The sequence below is a fragment of the Chionomys nivalis genome, chromosome 23, assembly GCF_950005125.1.
Source record: "Chionomys nivalis chromosome 23, mChiNiv1.1, whole genome shotgun sequence".
Taxonomy (NCBI): domain Eukaryota; kingdom Metazoa; phylum Chordata; class Mammalia; order Rodentia; family Cricetidae; genus Chionomys; species Chionomys nivalis.
In genome coordinates, this window is record NC_080108.1 from 25,495,440 (window position 1) to 25,513,953 (window position 18,514).

The window sequence follows — 18,514 nt, forward strand, 5'->3', positions numbered from 1 at the left end:
AAAGGTCCTGCTCAAGCACTCTTTGGTGCCCTTTTCTCTGGGAGGCGTCCTTGCCAAAACACATGGGCACTCAACATATTTCTGTTTGATAACGAAGCCAGGCACTACCAGAGGAGCTGGGGTCCTGTTAAATATTTCCTTGGAAAATTAACCAGTCTGTGACTGACTTGGGATATGCAGGGAGAAAACACACTTAGGTTGAAATTGTTTGCTGCAGTCTGAGGCATTGCCTGGGAGTTTGTATCTTTCTCAACAGTTCTTGATGGGCTCACTATATGGAGATACATGGAAGGCACAGGGTGACTGGGTGAGGAAGGAGGCTCCCTGGATAGAGTGGACTTAAAACAAGAATTCTCCCAATCCCTATCTCCTCCAAGGTGATAGTTTTAGAAATCAGACCTTCTCCCAAAGGGAAAATGTGAGTAGGTCCAGATGGCAGAATCCTCGTAGATGGAATTAGTATCTTCCTAAAAGACGTCTCGGAGAGTAGCATCACCTGCTCCATTGTGTGAGGATGGAACAAGAAGAAACCATTCCTGAGAAGTACGCCGTTACCAGAAGCCAAATCTTTCCCAATATGTGACCCTGGAGTTCTATGCCTCCAGAACGGTGGGAAATGTTTCCATTGTTTATAAACCAGCATATGCTTTTCACCACAGTGGCTCGAGTAGAGCTAGTCACCAGGATTCTTGCAGATGCTCAGGTTGAGCTGAGTCATCAGGAGAGGCAGAGGTTCCTTCACTTGAGCTGCATCCTACCCACTGAAAAGGCATAGCATCTCCATCCTTCCTTTCTAGATCACACACCAGGAGATGCCCCTTCGGATGGGTAGAGATCGACAACAAAGCACTTCTTTCTCCCTCCTTGTTTTGTCTCTTTGTCGATCTCCTAATAAACCATGAGTTGGGGATCTATATCGCAAAGGGTAGAGGGTTCCACTGAGGTCAGACCATCCACCTCCCTGGTCACCGTTGGCATAGGGGCTTGCTTAGTTCCACCAAGCGTTAGTAAGTAAAGAGAACAAGCTGTCGACTCATCCTCCAGTCCAGTCTCATACTCACTGGCTCTTTGTATGAGTCATAATATCTAGAGGAATTGTCAAATTGTTTCAGGAGGCTGCTGGTTAAGACTGCCACATTCGTGATGCTCAGTCACTGCCAAGGTCAGGGCATGCAATGGTGGGAAAACCTACTCCCCCTGACCCTCAAAGGCCTCAGCTCCACCACGGGCCCACTCTGGGGGAAGAAGACCCTTTCTTCACAGCCCCCGCCAAGGACAGTAGGACACGCAAGTCACCTGGCATCTGCCATACACGCAGAGGTCAGTCTCGTAGGGTCCACAGGGCGTGCCATCCAGGACCCTGTCAGCTACCAGCAGTGGGGATTCCTTCCCGAGAGGCGAGCAGTAGAGTTCACACGGCTTATCTGAGGAGGGAAAAGGTGGTGGCTGTTGATTGGGAAGTGGCACGCAGGTGATGTGGTGAACATGCACATGGGAGCAATGACCCCCAAGGGCAGAGCCATTAGTGTGAGTAAAGGTCTCAGTAACTTGTTCAGGGGGACATTAAAACAGCACCCAGTACAAGATCCCTGGCCTCAGTAAACAGCAGCTCTGCAGGCTTCCTCCCCCTGGCTCTCCTCGTTTGCAGAGATATTACATTTCCTTTTCATTCAGGCGTTAGGTACAGTTGTGAGCTAGCCTGCCTCTGCATAAGTGGCTGTGTGTTAAATCTGAGGCTGGGGGTGATGGGAAATTAGGGAGGGTGAACAAGAATGCCCTGGGCAGGGGAGTCAGGCACTGAGGGTCTCTGGAACAGCAGTTTCCCTAAGATTGTTAGTGTATTTCCTAAGATTGTTAGTGTGTTCCCTAAGATGGTTAGTGTGTTCCCTAAGATGGTTAGTGTGTTCCCTAAGATGGTTAGTGTGTTCCCTAAGATGGTTAGTGTGTTCCCTAAGATGGTTAGTGTCTTCCCTAAGATGGTTAGTGTGTTCCCTAAGATGGTTAGTGTGTTCCCTAAGATGGTTAGTGTGTTTCCTAAGATGGTTAGTGTGTTCCCTAAGATGGTTAGTGTCTTCCCTAAGATGGTTAGTGTGTTCCCTAAGATGGTTAGTGTGTTTCCTAAGATGGTTAGTGTGTTTCCTAAGATGGTTAGTCTGTTTCCACTAAAAAAGATCTAGTGCTCCCTGCTTGCCCAGCTGTGACACAAGGCCTGAAGGTCCTGGAAGAAACTGAACAAAGGTCTAGAAAGGGGACACAGAGACTGTGACAACTCACGAGAGCCATGTCAGCAGCCGGATGAAAGTCCCTGTTCCCTCTGCTTCTGGAACAGTGTGAGTTTGCAGACCACACCAAGCTTTTCTGTCTTGGTCTATGCAGTTCCCTCTTCCTGTGCTTTCTACTCAGCTCTTTAGGAGGCTTCTAGCAATGTAGAAGCTTCCAATCCAGAGCTCTCTCTTCTACTCCTATACAGGACAGGACAGGCATGTGCACTTGGCACACACATCCACTCAAGCCCGGGTCATTGACCTGATGTCCTAAAATAGTTTAAGCAAATCCTAGATGTAAAGGGATTTCTTACAGGCAGGTTCCATTAATAATGAAATACTAAAGGCTCCAAGGTCCCAAAAACTTCAAATTCCAAAACCTTCTGAACTTTTACATGACACTACAAACAGAAAATTCCACATCTGCCCTCATGCAATAGAAGCACTCAAAATATAAGCACATTAAATAAAAAAAATGTAAGATTATGTTTACACTATATGTATAACATGTATATAAGCCATAAATAAAATTCATGTTTCAATTTGTGTGTCATCACAAAAAATAGCTCCTTGTGTACATGCAAATACTGCCAAATCCAACACCCCCCCCCCAGCTTATCATGTACATGCAAATACTGCCAAATCTGAAACAGCCCAGGTCTAAAGACTTCCAGTTGCAAATATTTTGGAGGAAGGGCTTTCCACCTGTACCTTCACACTGAAGTACAGGTACCATTAGGGGACAGGGGGGCATGCTTTCACCTTCTGTCTCCAGACCAGAGCTAGAACTTAAGGTTCATGTTCATAGGATTCAGTAAATATATTTGAACAACTGAATGGATCTTATCTCTGTAAGTGGTTGAGTAAGAGTCACGTGCCTTCTTGCCTCCTCTACCACCTAACTCTAACTCATTTGTGGAATTATTTTGAAAGGAAATCTTAACAGAACCACAGAGAACTTATGCTACCTTGTTGGGCTCTTGGTCTCCACCAGAACCCTTCTCCACTAAGTCTTTTTTGGTGGCAAGCAAGGGAGGGGCTCAGGCGTGTTTGCCATTGGAGGGTCTTGGAATCATCATTGGAAAAGACCTGTCAGAGCAGACATGCTGTCTTAGCCAGTCTCAAGGGTTTGTATGATTGCATGACAGCCCATGATCAACCAGCTCTATGGGAGGGTACCCGAGCGTATGAGGAAGAAGCCCCTGGGATTCAGGTTCAGCTCAGTTCTGTCTAGTCAGAGTGAAACAACTGATTTTGAAGAGCAGACGCAGGGCTACTCTTTCCCAGGCAAGCTGCTTATTCATCAAGCATGGCTGGAGCACTGAGCCTCAAGCGCTCTACAGGCAGTGCGAGAAAAGGGCAAAGCATGACACACGCTTCTCAGGGCCCCCGTGGTCTGATGGATGGGGGTGGAGTAACCCTTGCATGAGACAGGTCAGATGGCACACGTCTCACGTGAGCACACAGAGAGCAGTGCCTGCTCTGGAGGGAATGCCTCGGTTCCAGGTAGGCCGTGGGAAGCGACTCTCCCTTTGTTTAGAGGAAGTGTGCCAAGAAAGTAGCCAGTGATAGAAGGGCTATAAAAGACAGAGATGGAGACAGAGGTCAACTTCTAGAAAGCTTAGCGGATGGGATTAATGACAGGTTATCAGGGGCTTAAGGTTCCCTGTGGGTGCTTTGGGGGTACAGCACAGCACTGTAGTCTGAATGAATAGTGGTCTACTGCACCAGAAGTACATCCTATGCCACCTCTAAGGTCTTACTGTGAAGAAGCAGCTGGAAACTATGGGTCTTAATCCCTTTGGACTAACGTGTTGATTCAACACTGGAGGTAGCAAGATTTAAGGTGATTCATTTGATAGTAGTTATGATAATGATGCGATAAAGAAGAAATCATAGGCATTTATGATCTTCTCCATGCCAGACAAGATGCTAAGGAGTGTCGACAGTACTGAGTGTAGTGTAGGTTGCTGCTGTTCCATTGTACAGACGAGCATGGGGCTCACAGAACACTTACATTTCCTCCAGCAGGAGTAGACATGCGCTTCTCTGTTCCATCTTGGTGTTCCTTTGACCATCACTGTTTACTTTGAATGAGGAACCCTTGGGGGCCCCGAATACCAAGGGATAAAGTGGTACTGCCGAAAACAAACCACACTGTTCATAAATATTTATGGTTTCGGTTTCTAAGTGTACGCTCTGATTAGAACAGAAATGGGAATGGGATTTGGGCAGAATGGCAGAAGCTGTTCCGAGGGAAGTTAGAGTCTGTGGAAAGTTCCAGCACGGAAAGGGATAAAAGTTGTTTGTTTTGGTTCTTTGGTGCAAATTTCAGAGAAGCAGAGACTCCGGATTGGGAGAAGTAATTCGGATGGACGGATGCTGGCTGTGATCTAAGGCAAGGCATTCTACTGAGCTCTGTCTGCCCTTGACGCTGCCAGGTGCAGATGCTGCCAGCCGGCTCAGGCAGCCAAGGGCCCCAGGGCTCCAGAACAGAGGTCAGAGGTGGAGAGTCCTTCACTGACCAGAACTACCTTCATTTGTCCATCTTTTCCCCCACTCTGAGGATGACACTCAGAATGTAGGGCGCCCCTACCTCTAGCAAGGAATAGTTCTTCCTCCCAATAGGATCGAGGATAGTCTTCTTTAAATCATGAGAAAGAAGCTCAGAATTCCTCAAAACTCTCTAAAAGGGCTCCTAGGAGTGGGAAGTGAAATCTCCAAGATAAAAGATCCCATTAAAAAATGCGAGGTGGTAGGTTTAAGCTCTGAGCACAGTGCAAGAGTTTTTATTTTATTGGGTTTTTTGTTTGTTTGTTTTTGTAGCTCTGGCTCTCCTGGAACTATGTAGACCAGGCTGGCCTCAACCTGCCTCTGTCTCCTGAGTGCTGGGATTAAAGGCATGCACCACCATCCCCAAGGAGCATAGAAGGGGATGGAAGGCTTAAAAGTTGCATAGTCACACACAGCAAGGAAAGATGCCTGGAACACATCCCTGCATGGACGGTGTGTCCTCAGATGAATTCTGGCTGACGAGGACGTGTAGTTAGATGAATTCTGGCTGAGGCTTCTGTCTGGCTTCTCAGAGGCCTGCCTGTTGGGAAGGGCTTCTGACTAAACAGAGGATGCCACAGTCAGGACAAGATAGGCTCTGGGGCTCGAGAGCTGACAATTCTATGAGCTTACAGAGATCTGGAATTCCTCTCGAGCTCCACTGGGAATACGACCCACTGTGTTCTTACTGTTCTCTCTTGGACTCAGTAACGAAATCTTACTGAGGCAGAGTCTACCTAATGAGGCTGGAAGGAGTGCTCATCTGAACTCCATCTTGTCTTCTGTCTTGGCCACTAGATCTTCTCTCCCACAAGCTACCCACCAGGACTTCATAACCAGGCCCCAGGTTCCAGCTTTAGCTGACTGGGTCAGTTAGAGTCCACCTGACTATACACAGACCAATCAGAGTCTTTCCTCACCATGACGGTGAGGCCAGACCCTTCAGACGGGTCTTAGTTAACAGGAACAGCATTCCCCAAGTGACCACAGCTCGATTGACCTGTCTATTTCCTGATAACTCAGCATTGGAGCTCTATGATACAGAGGGACCAGCTCTCATGGCTGGTAGACCCAGAGAAGGTGAGTTTATCTTATTTACTATAATTCAGAAAGGTGAGAAGTTCTGACAATGAGTGTTTTCTTATATATGTGGCAAACTATTTGGCTACAAATCCAGCCTTCCCTGACAGGAGTGAGTATCTCTTCCTCTCCTTAGGAGTCCCTGTAGGTTGTCACGTGCTCCCTTGGGTCCCAGTGGAGATGTTTGATGTAGGTGGGTAATTTTACTATGTTAAAATGAAAGCCTTCTTTTTTGTTTAAACAGAAAAAGGGGAAATGATGGAGGAGGGTCATTTGTCTATGTGTTACTTTCATTGGTTAATAAAGAAACTGCCTTGGCTTTTGACAGGACAGCAGCTTAGATAGGCTGAGTAGACAGAACAGAATGCTGGGAGGAAGAAGGCAGTGAGGCAGTTGCCATGATTCTCCTCTCCAAGATGGACGCAGGTTAAGATCCTTCCCGGTAAGCCACCACCTTGTGGTGCTACACAGATTATTAGAAATGGGTTAATCATGATGTGAGAATTAGCCAGTAAGAGGCTAGAGCTAATGGGCCAAGCAGTGTTTAAAAGAATACAGTTTCTGTGTAATTATTTTAGGTAAAGCTAGCCATGCGGGAGCGGCCCACTGCTCCTCACTACAGATGCTACTATGTGGCTGTTGAACCATCATGGCTGTTCAAACACTACCAAGCTCTGAATCCCGAGCCATAAATGGCCTCAAAGAATTCAGGTCAAATGGATTCAGACAGGATATAGATTTACTTAAGAGGAGTCGTTGGCTTCCCTGGTTGGCTGGATGTACAGAAGTTTCGAGAAAGGGCAGCCTACAGCAGGGGCAAGGTCCCTACTGGTAAGTCCTGGAAATCATGAAAGGCCTTAATATCATTAGAAATCTTGGTGCCAGCCCCTCATTGGGTCGTTTGAGAACATCCTGTACCTTTGTCACAATGAGCCTCCACTTTGGGGTTGCTCGGTTGAGCGGGACTCACAGCTCTGACCCTCACATCCCTTATTCCCTCAGGCTGGGGTGGGGTGGGTGGGTGGGTCTGCCATGTGATACAAGGGAGCTGGAAAAGGCTACCTTGTCCAGACATGGCTTTCTAACACTTCGGTGGGCATGGAGCCTGCTGCTGGCCTGGTCACACAGGTCTGAACCCTTGAATGTTTCTCGTGTGTCAAGATCCCACAGGAAAAGCAGAAACCGTCTGATTTGGCAGGCAGCCACCTCAGAGGGTTTCTGTCTGAAGGCTTTTCCTCTTTGGCATCTTTGCTGAGGAGAGGCTTTGTCTTCCTTTGGAGGTGGGATGGACTTGTGGTCCAGAGTCCTCCTTCGGAAAATCTACCTCTGCAAGAATTCTTTTTAAAAGAGGGGAGAGAGGGGAGAGAGAAAATGCTGCCCTCCCTTTACTGAACTGTGCGTCACTCGCCAAAGAATTCCGCACTGATAGCAGCGCTGTGAATAGGGCTCTTACAATGGACTGCGAGGAGCCAGAGCCCAACCACAGGGCTCACTGCTCTCACGGCTCAGCTGGAATTATTGTGCCTTTTAGAAAGCAGGGCTTCAGAGGAACCCTTATCATCAGCCATCTGAATCAGCCATTTATTATTTCGCTGTTGCCCTTCTTTTTTTTTTTTTCTTCTGTTGCCCTTCTGAAATGCTTAAAAAAAAAAAATGCTGGCTTCTGTTTATACCGAGGGAAATGGAACCACAGACGTAATCAGTCTTGGCAATTTCACCCCAGAGGACGATGGGTCAAACTCCCCTCGCAAAACCCTGAACCTGAGGCCTCTCTTTCAAAGGCTAAACGCCACTAGCCTGTAAGCTATCCTTATCAAACATGGCTGGGCTTTCCAGGTCAAAGGTAGCACCCATCAGATCTAATTATTTGTTAAGTGGGCAGACTGGAACAGGAGGCAAATGGGTACTGAAATACATTCTAGACCCATAAGAGTCCTCAAGGAGCCTCCCCACGAGGGAGGGCTGGGCAGACAGCAGTCTTGGATGCTACAACGATAAGGGAACCAAAGTACTGAGCTATTCAAAAGCTGTTAGCCGTAAGTAGAAGTTTAAGACGGGATTGCTCAAGTGGGACCTCTCCCCTAAATACATGAAGAAAACGGGGTTTAAAACCAAAGCAAGGCAGCAACCAATAACCCCACAGAGAGCTGAGTGGAAATGGGAACGGTGCGGGTGTGTCTCATCACCAAAGCCTCCTGGCTCTAGGAAAGGATGAGAGGACCAGGGAAAAGTCAAACCATTTCTACCTGGCTTCCTGGAGAGTGAAGAGGCTTGGTAACAGGGTGGAGCCCATCAGAGCGAGCTGCTGCACTGGACTCTGGCAGCTCTCTCCTCTGACGCCTCAGATCCAGTCAGGGGCCTGAATGAGCCTGAGGTAGGTGGAAGCCTGTCAGTTGTTCATGTACCACATTAACGGCCAGTCAGGGAGAAGTAAGGGTACCACCAACAGCACCCTTTTATTTGGGAGAGGGAAGTCTGTCTCCTTTCTCTTCAGGGAAAAGCTGGAGATGAGAAAGCCGAGCTCCTCCCGAATTCTGCAGGCTAAGTGGCAGCACAGTCATAATTGCCCAGTCTCCAAAGGTCGTGTCTTTTTAAATACATGGGAAATGTCTAGAGAATGAACTTTCTATTACCTTTAAAGTCCCCAGCTAAGCAGGTACCACTGAAAACACCATGTGCTGTTTTCCAAGACAGCTCAAAACTGAGAGATCAGCTTGTTGGGCTAAAAAAAATGCAGATTTGAGCTGGGCAATGGTGACATCTGCCTTTAATCTTATCACTTGGGAGGCAGAAGTAGGTAGAGCAAAGCCAGTGTGGTCTACAAAGGGAATTCCAGGATAGCCATGGCTACACAGAAAAACCCTGTATTGAAAAGCAAACAAACAAATAAGAATTAATCAATTAAAATAAAGAAGGAAAGAAAGAAAGAGAGAAGAAAAGAAGGAAGAAAGAAAAAAAGGAAGGAAGGAAGGAAGGAAGGAAGGAAGGAAGGAAGGAAGGAAGGAAGGAAGGAAGGAAGGAAGGAAGAAGCCACAGACCTGAAACTGCTGTTGCCAGGAATATCTGTGTTTCTCCAAAATCAGCTAAGAACATTCAAACTTGTAATTGCAGGTGCCAGAATGGGTATTTCACAGAGAAGAAAAACAAGTTGGTACCAGAATTTGCTCTTCTGTAAACCATTTGGAGGTTACAGAAATCAGACCCAGCTGCGTTAGTTCTAAGTCCCCTCGTTAAGTCTGAATTCATGCTTCCTGGCAGAGTAAGCACTGAGAGCCAGTGGGCTATTCTCTGGGTCAGCTGGGTCAGCTGCAGGAGGGTAGATGTCACATAACCTCTCATCCTCTGTAGCTTCTTTTACATGCTCAAAGAGACCTTGAATGTGGAGCTAACTTGTGCCTGGCTTGGGGTGTGATTGAAAAATGGGACCATATTGTTAGCTTTATAACACAAAGTTACAGTTATCAAAGGGAAAGAGCCTTAGGCAAAAGAAAACCAATATCTGGACTAGGCGTTGGGGTGTCCTCAGGTACAATGGCCAGACATCACAAACTCTAGGAAGCCATGATCCAATAACACCTTGACTTGCTCTTGGTGCTGGAAATACTGTGGCAGTTTATGGTAGACAATCGCCTGATGGGAAAGAAGGTTCTTGGAAAGTGATTTGTGTTGACTACCTGCTTTCATAGACTATTCACAATTCTCATAAGTCTTCCGGTACTCCAGGCAAAGAGGAAAGCCAATCCTAAGTGAACCCAGGAAAGCAAAATGGCGCACACTCAAACATACCGTTCTACTCTTGGTATCTCAGAACACAGTACACTGGAAAACAGGCGCCAGTGCACTTGCTCTGCAGAAAATGAATCTAGTTTATCCATCTTCATGGTCTGTGTCAGGAGATCTCAAGCTGTTAGTATTCAGGTCCACTACTGCAGGAATAGGGCCATGGCTAGCTTGGACCAAGAGGACAGGAGTGTTCTCGGAAGAACTAGAATGGGAGTTGAGGGTTATGAGCATCCCTAAGTGAGTTATACAGTTCCTGGGGGAGGTAGAGGAGGCTACAATGAAAGGAAGGGCCTTTACCATCAACCACCACTGCTGTCAGCAGGCCCCTCTTCTTGCTGCTCAGTCGGTCATGGGCTTGGCACTGCTGGTCCCGGAAGCTGGGCACACCCTTGGGGCAGGGCAGGTTCTCACAGGCGGCATGTTCTACGCTGGCACCCTGGCAGTGTGTGCCTCCAGGCCCAGGGCTAGAAGGAAGAAGATCTGTGTTAGCCAGCTGGCTGGTGGAAACAGCAGGGGGTAGTGAACTGTCGCTAGGAGATGGTGGGCAAGGTTTCCAGAGCAAGGTTTCTCTCCTCTAGACCACATCTGGGTAACCCCAGTCCTACAACAGAGGCATGATCAAGTGAGTCAGAAGAAAAAGTGCACCAAAGGACTGGAAGTAAAGATCATCTGAAAACAGGATACAGTGAGTATAAGCTTGGGAGAGCAAATTGAAGACTTGGTTATGTGTAACCCTGAAACCCCAAAGGAAATTTTGGTACTTAAAAAGATTTATTAAAATGAAGATTTTTTAAAAAAAAAAACACTCTTTGATATGTTCTAGAAGTTGTCAAGTTTTAGGAGGAAAGAGTAGATAGTTCTCATTTACTTTATAATAAATGGGGTGATTAGTTCACTCACAATCAGTTCCTGAACACTGATCACTTAAATCTCAGCTCTGCCACCTTGATCAGGGCAAGTATGAGGTCAATACTGTGACCTGGATTCCTGGGTGTTATGTCTAGGCTGAGGCTGGTGAGCAGTTCTAGAGAACGGGCTGTGTTCACTGGCAGAGTCCACATATCTAAGGTGCTGGCCGGGCTGGCCACGAGGATGCTTTGCTCAGCTTCTTTGAGAGGCTCCAAGGTGCCTTTGAGGACTCTGACCTCGATAAGCTCAAGACTTCCACACATCTCCATGGTAACAAGCTCAAGGCTTCCATCATCTCTTTGGTGCCAAGGTCATGGTGATACAATGCAATGACTTGCTTTCTATTGAAATTCAACATAAAAGACAAAACTGTGCACTGTGGGCATTGACACACTTACATGCCTGTTACCTGCATTTGTACTCTCAAACCAAGTGTGGGAAAGCTTATTTCCCCCCCTCTGTCAGTCATCATTTTCACAGGCCGCACTCTGATCATGCCTTTAGAGGAAAGACGGAAGAACCGAGAGTGGCATAGGTCTTTATAAAAGTCGACCCCGGAGATCAATGACCCTTTTCAGTTAATGACCATAGACTAAGCAGTTTTGAGTCACACAGTTCACTGCGGCAACTGCTGTTGGTACAGAAGCAGACACGGGTACAGCTCTGTCACAACAAAGCTATAAAAACACGTGGCAAAGCAGATGAGGCCACTGCTCCTGGTCTGCAAGGTTCCTTGGGAACAGCATGCCAGGCAGAAAGAAAGGCCCCTTACGGGTCCTGGTCAGCTCATAAACACTGAATAGTTCCTTATCCTAGAGGAAAGAAGGTTGGGGAAATTATACAAACTGAAGGCCCTTCAAGGGGTCATGAGGCAGGCTCAAGTGAAGAGATGACCATTCCTTTAAAGGGCCGATGGTATCTGACAGGTGCACCTTTGGGTCCTGTTTTCTGCCTAGAATGCCAGGCAGGTACCCCTCGGAGGAGTGATGAGATGTGAAGTTAGACATAAGCTCACACCATGTCCCCAAGGATGCTGGGGTCAGGTAACAAGCATGTACAGGATGAATTCTGTATCACAAAGCAATATAGAAGGAACAGGGAGGGACTGGGCCCCAAAGACACACTTTCAAGGTAATAGGCAAGGTCCTATGACTGGGGACCAAGATGGAATGCATGCTATAACATGCATCTTCTGGCAAGCTATTCCAAGCTAAGCCATGTCCCTGCTCCTTAAATTGTATGTTAAAATCCTACCCTGGCCCAGTGCCCCAGAATGGTAACATCATTGGGGAATGGAGTCATTGTAGATGCAGTTAACCGAGATGGAGTTACAGGGGAGTACGGCAAAGGCTATTGCTGCTAAGTCCGATGGCCTACATTTGATCCCCGGAACCCACATAGTAGGAGCAAGAGAACTGGTTCCTGCAAGTTATCCTCTGACCTCTGCACTGGCACCCTCACACATGCGCACATGCACACACTAAATACATATGAAACATTAAAAGGGTTTTTTTTTTAATATAGACAGCAGAACACAAAAAACTCTATGAGAGGAGGGGAGCAGAGATCTTGGCCAAGCTTCTATACCCCAAGGGACACCAGATAGTGCCATCAAATCACTAGAAGCTAGGAGAGAGGGACCAACAATGCTGACCCCTTGTTCTTAGACTTCTAGCTTTGCAAACTATGAGAAAAAAAATCTGTTGTTAAGATCCGTGTGAGTGTGTTGTGGTACCCCTAGCAGGCTGTCACAGAGGCATCCCGAGCACCAGATGATGTAAGAGCCCTCCTAGATGCTGAACCCCAGAGGCAGCAGCCCATTGCAGCTTATGAGTGCTTGAAATGCCTGTCTCATGTGTATCTTCTCCCAGAACAGAATTCCTTTCCTCCTCCTCCCATCCAGCTCCTTGCCTCCAGCCCTCTTATTCCCTATCATCACTGGGGCCACTTCCATCCGACCTTCCTTTCATCTGAAATTCCCAACCTCTTGTTCGGGCTTCTGCTATGCTGTGTAATATTAACCAGGCTTGAGGAATGGTGAGCCGAGCTCCTTCTTCAGGCCCTTCTCTAGCAGCCTCTGACAGAGCCTGGGGTGGACCTCAATAAGCAGCAGGTTGAACCGAGCTAAGTACATGACGAAGGTGAGGAGCGGCGAAGTCGATCTTGGAAAATCCCTGGAGGCCATGTTACCCGTTGGGGTCTTCAGTAATGTCAGTTTGTGTCTGTACCTCAGACTGAACTAAGCACATCATGAGTGATCACCTTAAGATGACAGGCATGAGGGTGGGGGAAGGAGAAGAGGAGGAGAATCAAGAGGTGGAGAGCAAGAGAGAAGTCGGAGTGGGAAGCACCAGGAATCTTTCTACATCCATGGCACAGGAACCTGTCTCTATCTAGACAGCTAAGACTGTCATCAGTAACCATTTTGAAATGTGGGAGTGAATGTCAAAGCTTGTAGGTTCCTGTCTGGTAAACTAGCTCACTGTGGTCCACTTCATCCTTTGATATGATGGAAGCTAATATTCATCTTCCATGGGTCCCTCTGGGTCTTGACTATCTCTCCCAGGGAGAAAGAAAAGCCTTAATTAAAAATAATTAGAATTGTTATTTTGACCAACATGGGAAAAGAGAAAGACTGACCAACTAGTTACAGGTCCACTACCCAGGTAATCCCTCCACCACCTGTGGAAGGGTCACATAGCCCCCCTCTCTTCATGTTCAGCTCCTCAATACGGTGGTTTCTCAACTCACAGTTTTGCTTCCTGTTGTTTCACTTATGGACAATCAAAGATGGTCTAAAAATATAAAATGGGAAATGCCAGAAATAAATTATTCATAAGTTTTTAATGCCTTTATTATGGCAAATAGTTGTGATTATTTTATCATGTTTATTAACCTAGTCCTGTGCCTAAATTAAAAAAAAATAAATAAAGTTAAACTTCTCATGAGCCTATATGTATAGGAAGAAGCATAGTATGTATAGATTTTGATATTGGTCATGGTTACAGTATCCCAATAGATAAGAGGGGTGGCAACCACAGAGACTATCTAGACCTAACCAGGACACCGAAGGGACCCTCCTGCATGTATAGTGATTCTTTAACCATTAGAAAAGAACATCCTTCACGCATGGCACAGAAAGACAGAGAGAGTGGTTATGGGAGGGTGAGGCTGGGCAGAGACTGTAAACAGCTTCCTGACAGAAGTTCTGTGGAGCATAAAACAGGTGGGACTGGGTTTACTGAGCATCCCATCTGGTTGCCTGGATGAAACCCGAGTCATAGATATAGGGGCTTGGACTTTGGGAGCTGTTTTGCTGGGTCAGCGAGGGCAGGGAGGAGAGGCTGGATCCACATGTGGTGGGTGTGAAGCAGAGGGCTGGGACTCTTGTTCACCCTGGAGGTCCTCTGAAGCTAATTCAGGGTGGATAAAACCAAAACACCTCCAGGAAGATTAAAACAACAAGAACCCAGCGTGACACGGCAACAATGCGGAGAGTAAAAATAACAGGTCATAATAGGACAGGCATTCCCTTTGAGAGCTGACAGTGGGTCCACATCCTTTACCTAGGTTTCCTTCAGAGAAGTAGAAGACCCAGGCCTACAGGCTGTATGGCATAGGCACAATGGCTGTGTGGCAGGGAGGTTCCAGCAAGTTGAAATCTTACCCTAAAGTAAGGACCTGAGGATACACAGAAAACAGTCTGAGCAGAAATCAGAAATTCTTGACCATGTTTTTCAGATGCAGAAACCAAAGATCCAATTGGGGAGGGATAACTACTTAGCAGTGTAAGTTACGGATGGTAACTCCATATGGTATCTAACGGTGAGAAGCAACACAGAACTACCTATCAGGTGTCAAAGGATGGCCTGACACAGAGACAGTTGGGGCATGAGGGGTTTTAAAGATAAATCTTTGGGGCTGCGTAGATGAGTTATTGTCATAAGGATAAGGAACAGAATTTGGATCACCTGCACCTACACGGATGCTAGGTAGCCATGGAAACCCATTTGTCATCCCATCACTTGGGAGGCAGAGATGTGAGTCCCAAAGCAAGAAAGCTAATGAAGTAAGTTGAGCTGTTGAGGTCTGGATTTAATTGAGAGAACCTACCTAAAACATAAGGCGGAGAGCAATCAAAGAAGATACTGGATGTCGACCTCTGCTCTTCACAGGTATGTTCATAGACACATATCTACACACATATGAACACACATGCACCTGCACACATATGACTATACATAAACATGTAAAAAGATATATACTTAATGGGAATCTTTCAACGACTAAATAGTCATCTTTCAAGACCTTCTAAAAATTGACACAGCTGAAAATTAGATAGAGATAAACTCAAATGGCTTCATCAGGCACTGCAAAGAAAAGGGTCACTGGTGAGTGGAGCCCACACCCTAAGAGACATGACCACCAGAATGTCCACGGTGGTAAAGACCAGCAACAGCTGTATCAGCAAGGGGGCGGAGCAAATAAAAACCCACCCGCTCAGGGCAGCACAGATGGGCAGCCACTATGCAAAGCTAGCCAGTTGTCGTATGGTCACACATGCAAGCACTGGAAGCCAGCACCTTCATTCGCAGGGTGCTGGCGCACACATGTACGGGTACTGTGATGTGTGTGAGCCTGATGGTAATGAGCAATACTCGGTAGGGGGCTTTAATTTTCTGTAGGTTTGACTTTTATAAAATGTTTAAAAACAAAAAATGAGACCGAGGAAGTGGAGTTTTGAGGAAGAACAGGTGTGAACAGAAAGGCAAATTTCATTCACCTCTGATGCTCCCCAGGTGCCTCCAGGTCTCCTACTAGGGGATGCCTCACCGCACCATACCCAGCAGACATAGGAGATGGGAGATCGGGTAGAGGAGGCACTGGAAGGTCTGCTCTTGCTCGGGAACGACAGGCCACACAAATTCAAGTAGGCTAGAAGAGGAGGAGCCAGCTGGTGCATCTTGGGGGAAGCAATGATTCTAATGTTGAGGTCTCCTCCGAGAAGTATCTAAGCCCTGAGTGTAATTGCTGCTAAGAGTAGACAATCAGTTTGTTTTTAAAATAAATAACCCATAGAAAGTCCAGGTCGTTGACACTGAAAACCCACAGGTGGGATCTCACTGGGAGAGCAACACCAAGCATAGGCATAGAATTCTGCTTTGCTTCACTCCACTGAGCACTGAGGAGCTGGCTGCTCCCTCAGCCCTTGTTGTGGCCATGGGGTGACAATGCTGGAGGGGTCCTGATGCACCAGCTCCTCCCCTCTGCTCTTCACGGCATCCTGCAGGTGCTGGGACAGAGATGGCTCTTTACACACGAGCACCCGAGCCTTCCTCTCTGCCTTCCCCTTTCACTCAGCCTCAGAAGTCAAAATAGAGATGAATTTTCCACTAACTCTGACCAACAACAATACAACTGGTAGAAAAAAAATAAACATAGGAAGCTGGTATCAAAACATGGATGGTAAGAGCACTGGCTGTTCTTCCAGAGGACCTGGGTTCAATTCCCAGCAGCCACATGGCAGGTCACAGCTGTCTGTAACCCCAGTTCCCAGGGACCCACCACCCTCACATGACTATACATGTAGGCAAAACACCAATATACATAAAATAAAAATTTAAAAACTAAAGAAAATAAACATTAACAAACAAAAAAAATATGGGTGATTCCCCCTGTGGGTACACTGAGAAGTAAAAACACCAATAACTATAAAAACCAGGACTAGGAAAGAAGGGTGGGGTGACGGGGAACTCTCTTGCCAGTATCTTTGGACAGTGAATAAACCAGCTGCAGAATAGAGGGAACGGGGCCAGGGATGTGCAGAGAAAGCCATGGGGAGAGGCTCAGGGGAGCGTTCCAAGCTGTTCACAGCAGCGAGCTCTGGCCAGCCTCTTGAAATATCAGGGCAGCGAGCTGTCTGATTTAAGGAGTGAGACAGAGAGGATGCTGTTTTGGTCAGGACTTGGCGCAGAGGCCACGATCAGCTGTGCTCTGTAACAGTCACCGCAGAGGCGTTGCTCAAGATTGGGCCCTGTGCTGCAAGCCCTCACTGCCCGCAGTGCTGACCCAGCTGCTTCAGGCAACCCCAGGGCTGCTGCGGCTCCACCTGCCCAAAGTCTGACTGGGTGTTTCTCCTCACCTGGTTGGCTCCAGGAAGATAGGATGGACTCTTGTAGAACATTTCCCAAGGAGACAGGGTGAGTGGCTCCCATTCCCAACAGCGAACGGAGCTGAATGGTCACAGCGAATGATCAGACTGACTGCCAAGGGGTCAATATTACAGAAGCAAAAAAACCAGGACATGTTCTAAGTTGAAAGAGGCAAGACTAGGGTGACATAGTCAGGTTATTCTTGAGCATTTCTGGCTGTGAGTGACAACATTGCCTGACTTTTTAGAACATCCAAGACTCTATACGGTAGGGGGGGGTTATTGGTGATCTATTACTTGGCCTGACGGTTTCAGCTTATTTGTGAGTTTCTGAATGGAAAACAGACATTAGGGATATGTCATGGAGGCCTGGGAAGGGCAGAAAGATTGCTTCTCCTGGGAAAATAGGCGAGGAGACATCCCAGCATGTTTTATTGAGCCATGGTTCTGCTGTAGTCAGGGAAGGGAAGGTGGAGTCTGCCCTAGGCCTTTGTGAAGCATCAAAGTCAATGAGAACACAGCAAAATGAGCCAAGTTGAGACATAAGAGACAAAGCAACACTAGGAGTGTAAGGGGCTTCGCTGAGGATAAAAAGTTTACACTGGGATCTAAAGAGTTAGGGCCAGGATAGAGTACTGATGAAGGCTCTGGGCTGGATCACTGTGGGTTAAAGACTGGACAAGATGCTTTTAAGGTGGGAGGAGGTGAAGGGTGGCCATGCTGGTCACCTAAGGCATGCTGGTCTGTAAACTGTGATCCACAGAAGTCTTGGATCAGGACTATTTATTAAAGGATGAAATAACACATTCACAAATACAGAATGAAGCCAGGGAAAATTGGGGGAAAATCTCCAGACCAGGTCACCGAGCTGTAGCATCAGGAAGTCTTCCAGAGCCAAGAGCAAGAGTGCTGTGACCCTCTTCCCTTCCTTCATAAGAAGTCAAGTATCCCCAGAGAAAATTATGTCCATCGGGCCAACCCATTCCATTCTATTGGTCATTAGACCAAATGGCCAAATTCCCACAACAGGCCTGGAACATGAGACTGTGACTTCATTTTGAAAAAGGGTTGAAGGAGATGCATTTCAGATCTTAAACTGAGAACATCTCACCCTACAGGGGCCTGAAATAAGAGAAGGTAGAGAGACCCTGTGAAAGGCCAGGTAGACAGTCAGTAGGCCGGGGGGACAAAGGCCATCAGAGCCACTGGAAGTTAAGACAAATACAGGAGATGCATTCTTGCTCAGGCATTCAAGGAGGAACCAACCATGTGGACACCCTTGATTTCGTGTTTTTGCTTTTCTAGAGGAACTACCAAGCCAATTGGCTACGAGCCACCTGTATGGCCTGGTGTAAGTCATCTAATTGCCACCTGACTCAGGTCTATAACTTCACAGTGCGCATGAAAAGGATGCCTCTCTCACAAACCTGCCTGGCTAATAACCACAGAGCCCATGCGTTCCACAATGCCTTGGGGAATTGATACATGGTAATTGTGGACCCCAGTCACCAGACTTGTTATAAATAGCTGTGAAGGAGACAAAAGGGTAACCATGGACATGGGCTGTGTCCTTCAGTAATGGAGGGGATGTATATGAAGGGGGTAGAAGTGAGCAGGGAGGAGAGTGGAGCTTACAGGGGATCCAGTTTGACACATGGGCAGGGGAGTCATGGGAAGGTGGGCAGGGTTTAATCAGTCTTTGCTCGCCACTGTAAACCCATGCCTAGCAATCTTTACAGTCAATGCTTACTGAAGGCATCTAGTTGAAAAAGCA

The 18,514-nt window shown here is 47.1% G+C and overlaps 1 protein-coding gene across 1 annotated transcript in view; it reads right to left on the bottom strand.

Annotated features, from left to right (window-relative positions):
- Adamts17 (ADAM metallopeptidase with thrombospondin type 1 motif 17) overlaps positions 1-18,514 on the bottom strand; it is a 300,342-nt gene that overhangs the window by 97,109 nt on the left and 184,719 nt on the right. Inside the window, exons 13-14 of the mRNA XM_057756616.1 lie at positions 9,978-10,144; positions 1,297-1,424 (exon numbers count right to left, since the gene is read on the bottom strand). Of these exons, the coding sequence (XP_057612599.1) occupies positions 1,297-1,424; positions 9,978-10,144 (295 nt within the window). The remainder of the gene's footprint in view (positions 1-1,296; positions 1,425-9,977; positions 10,145-18,514) is intronic.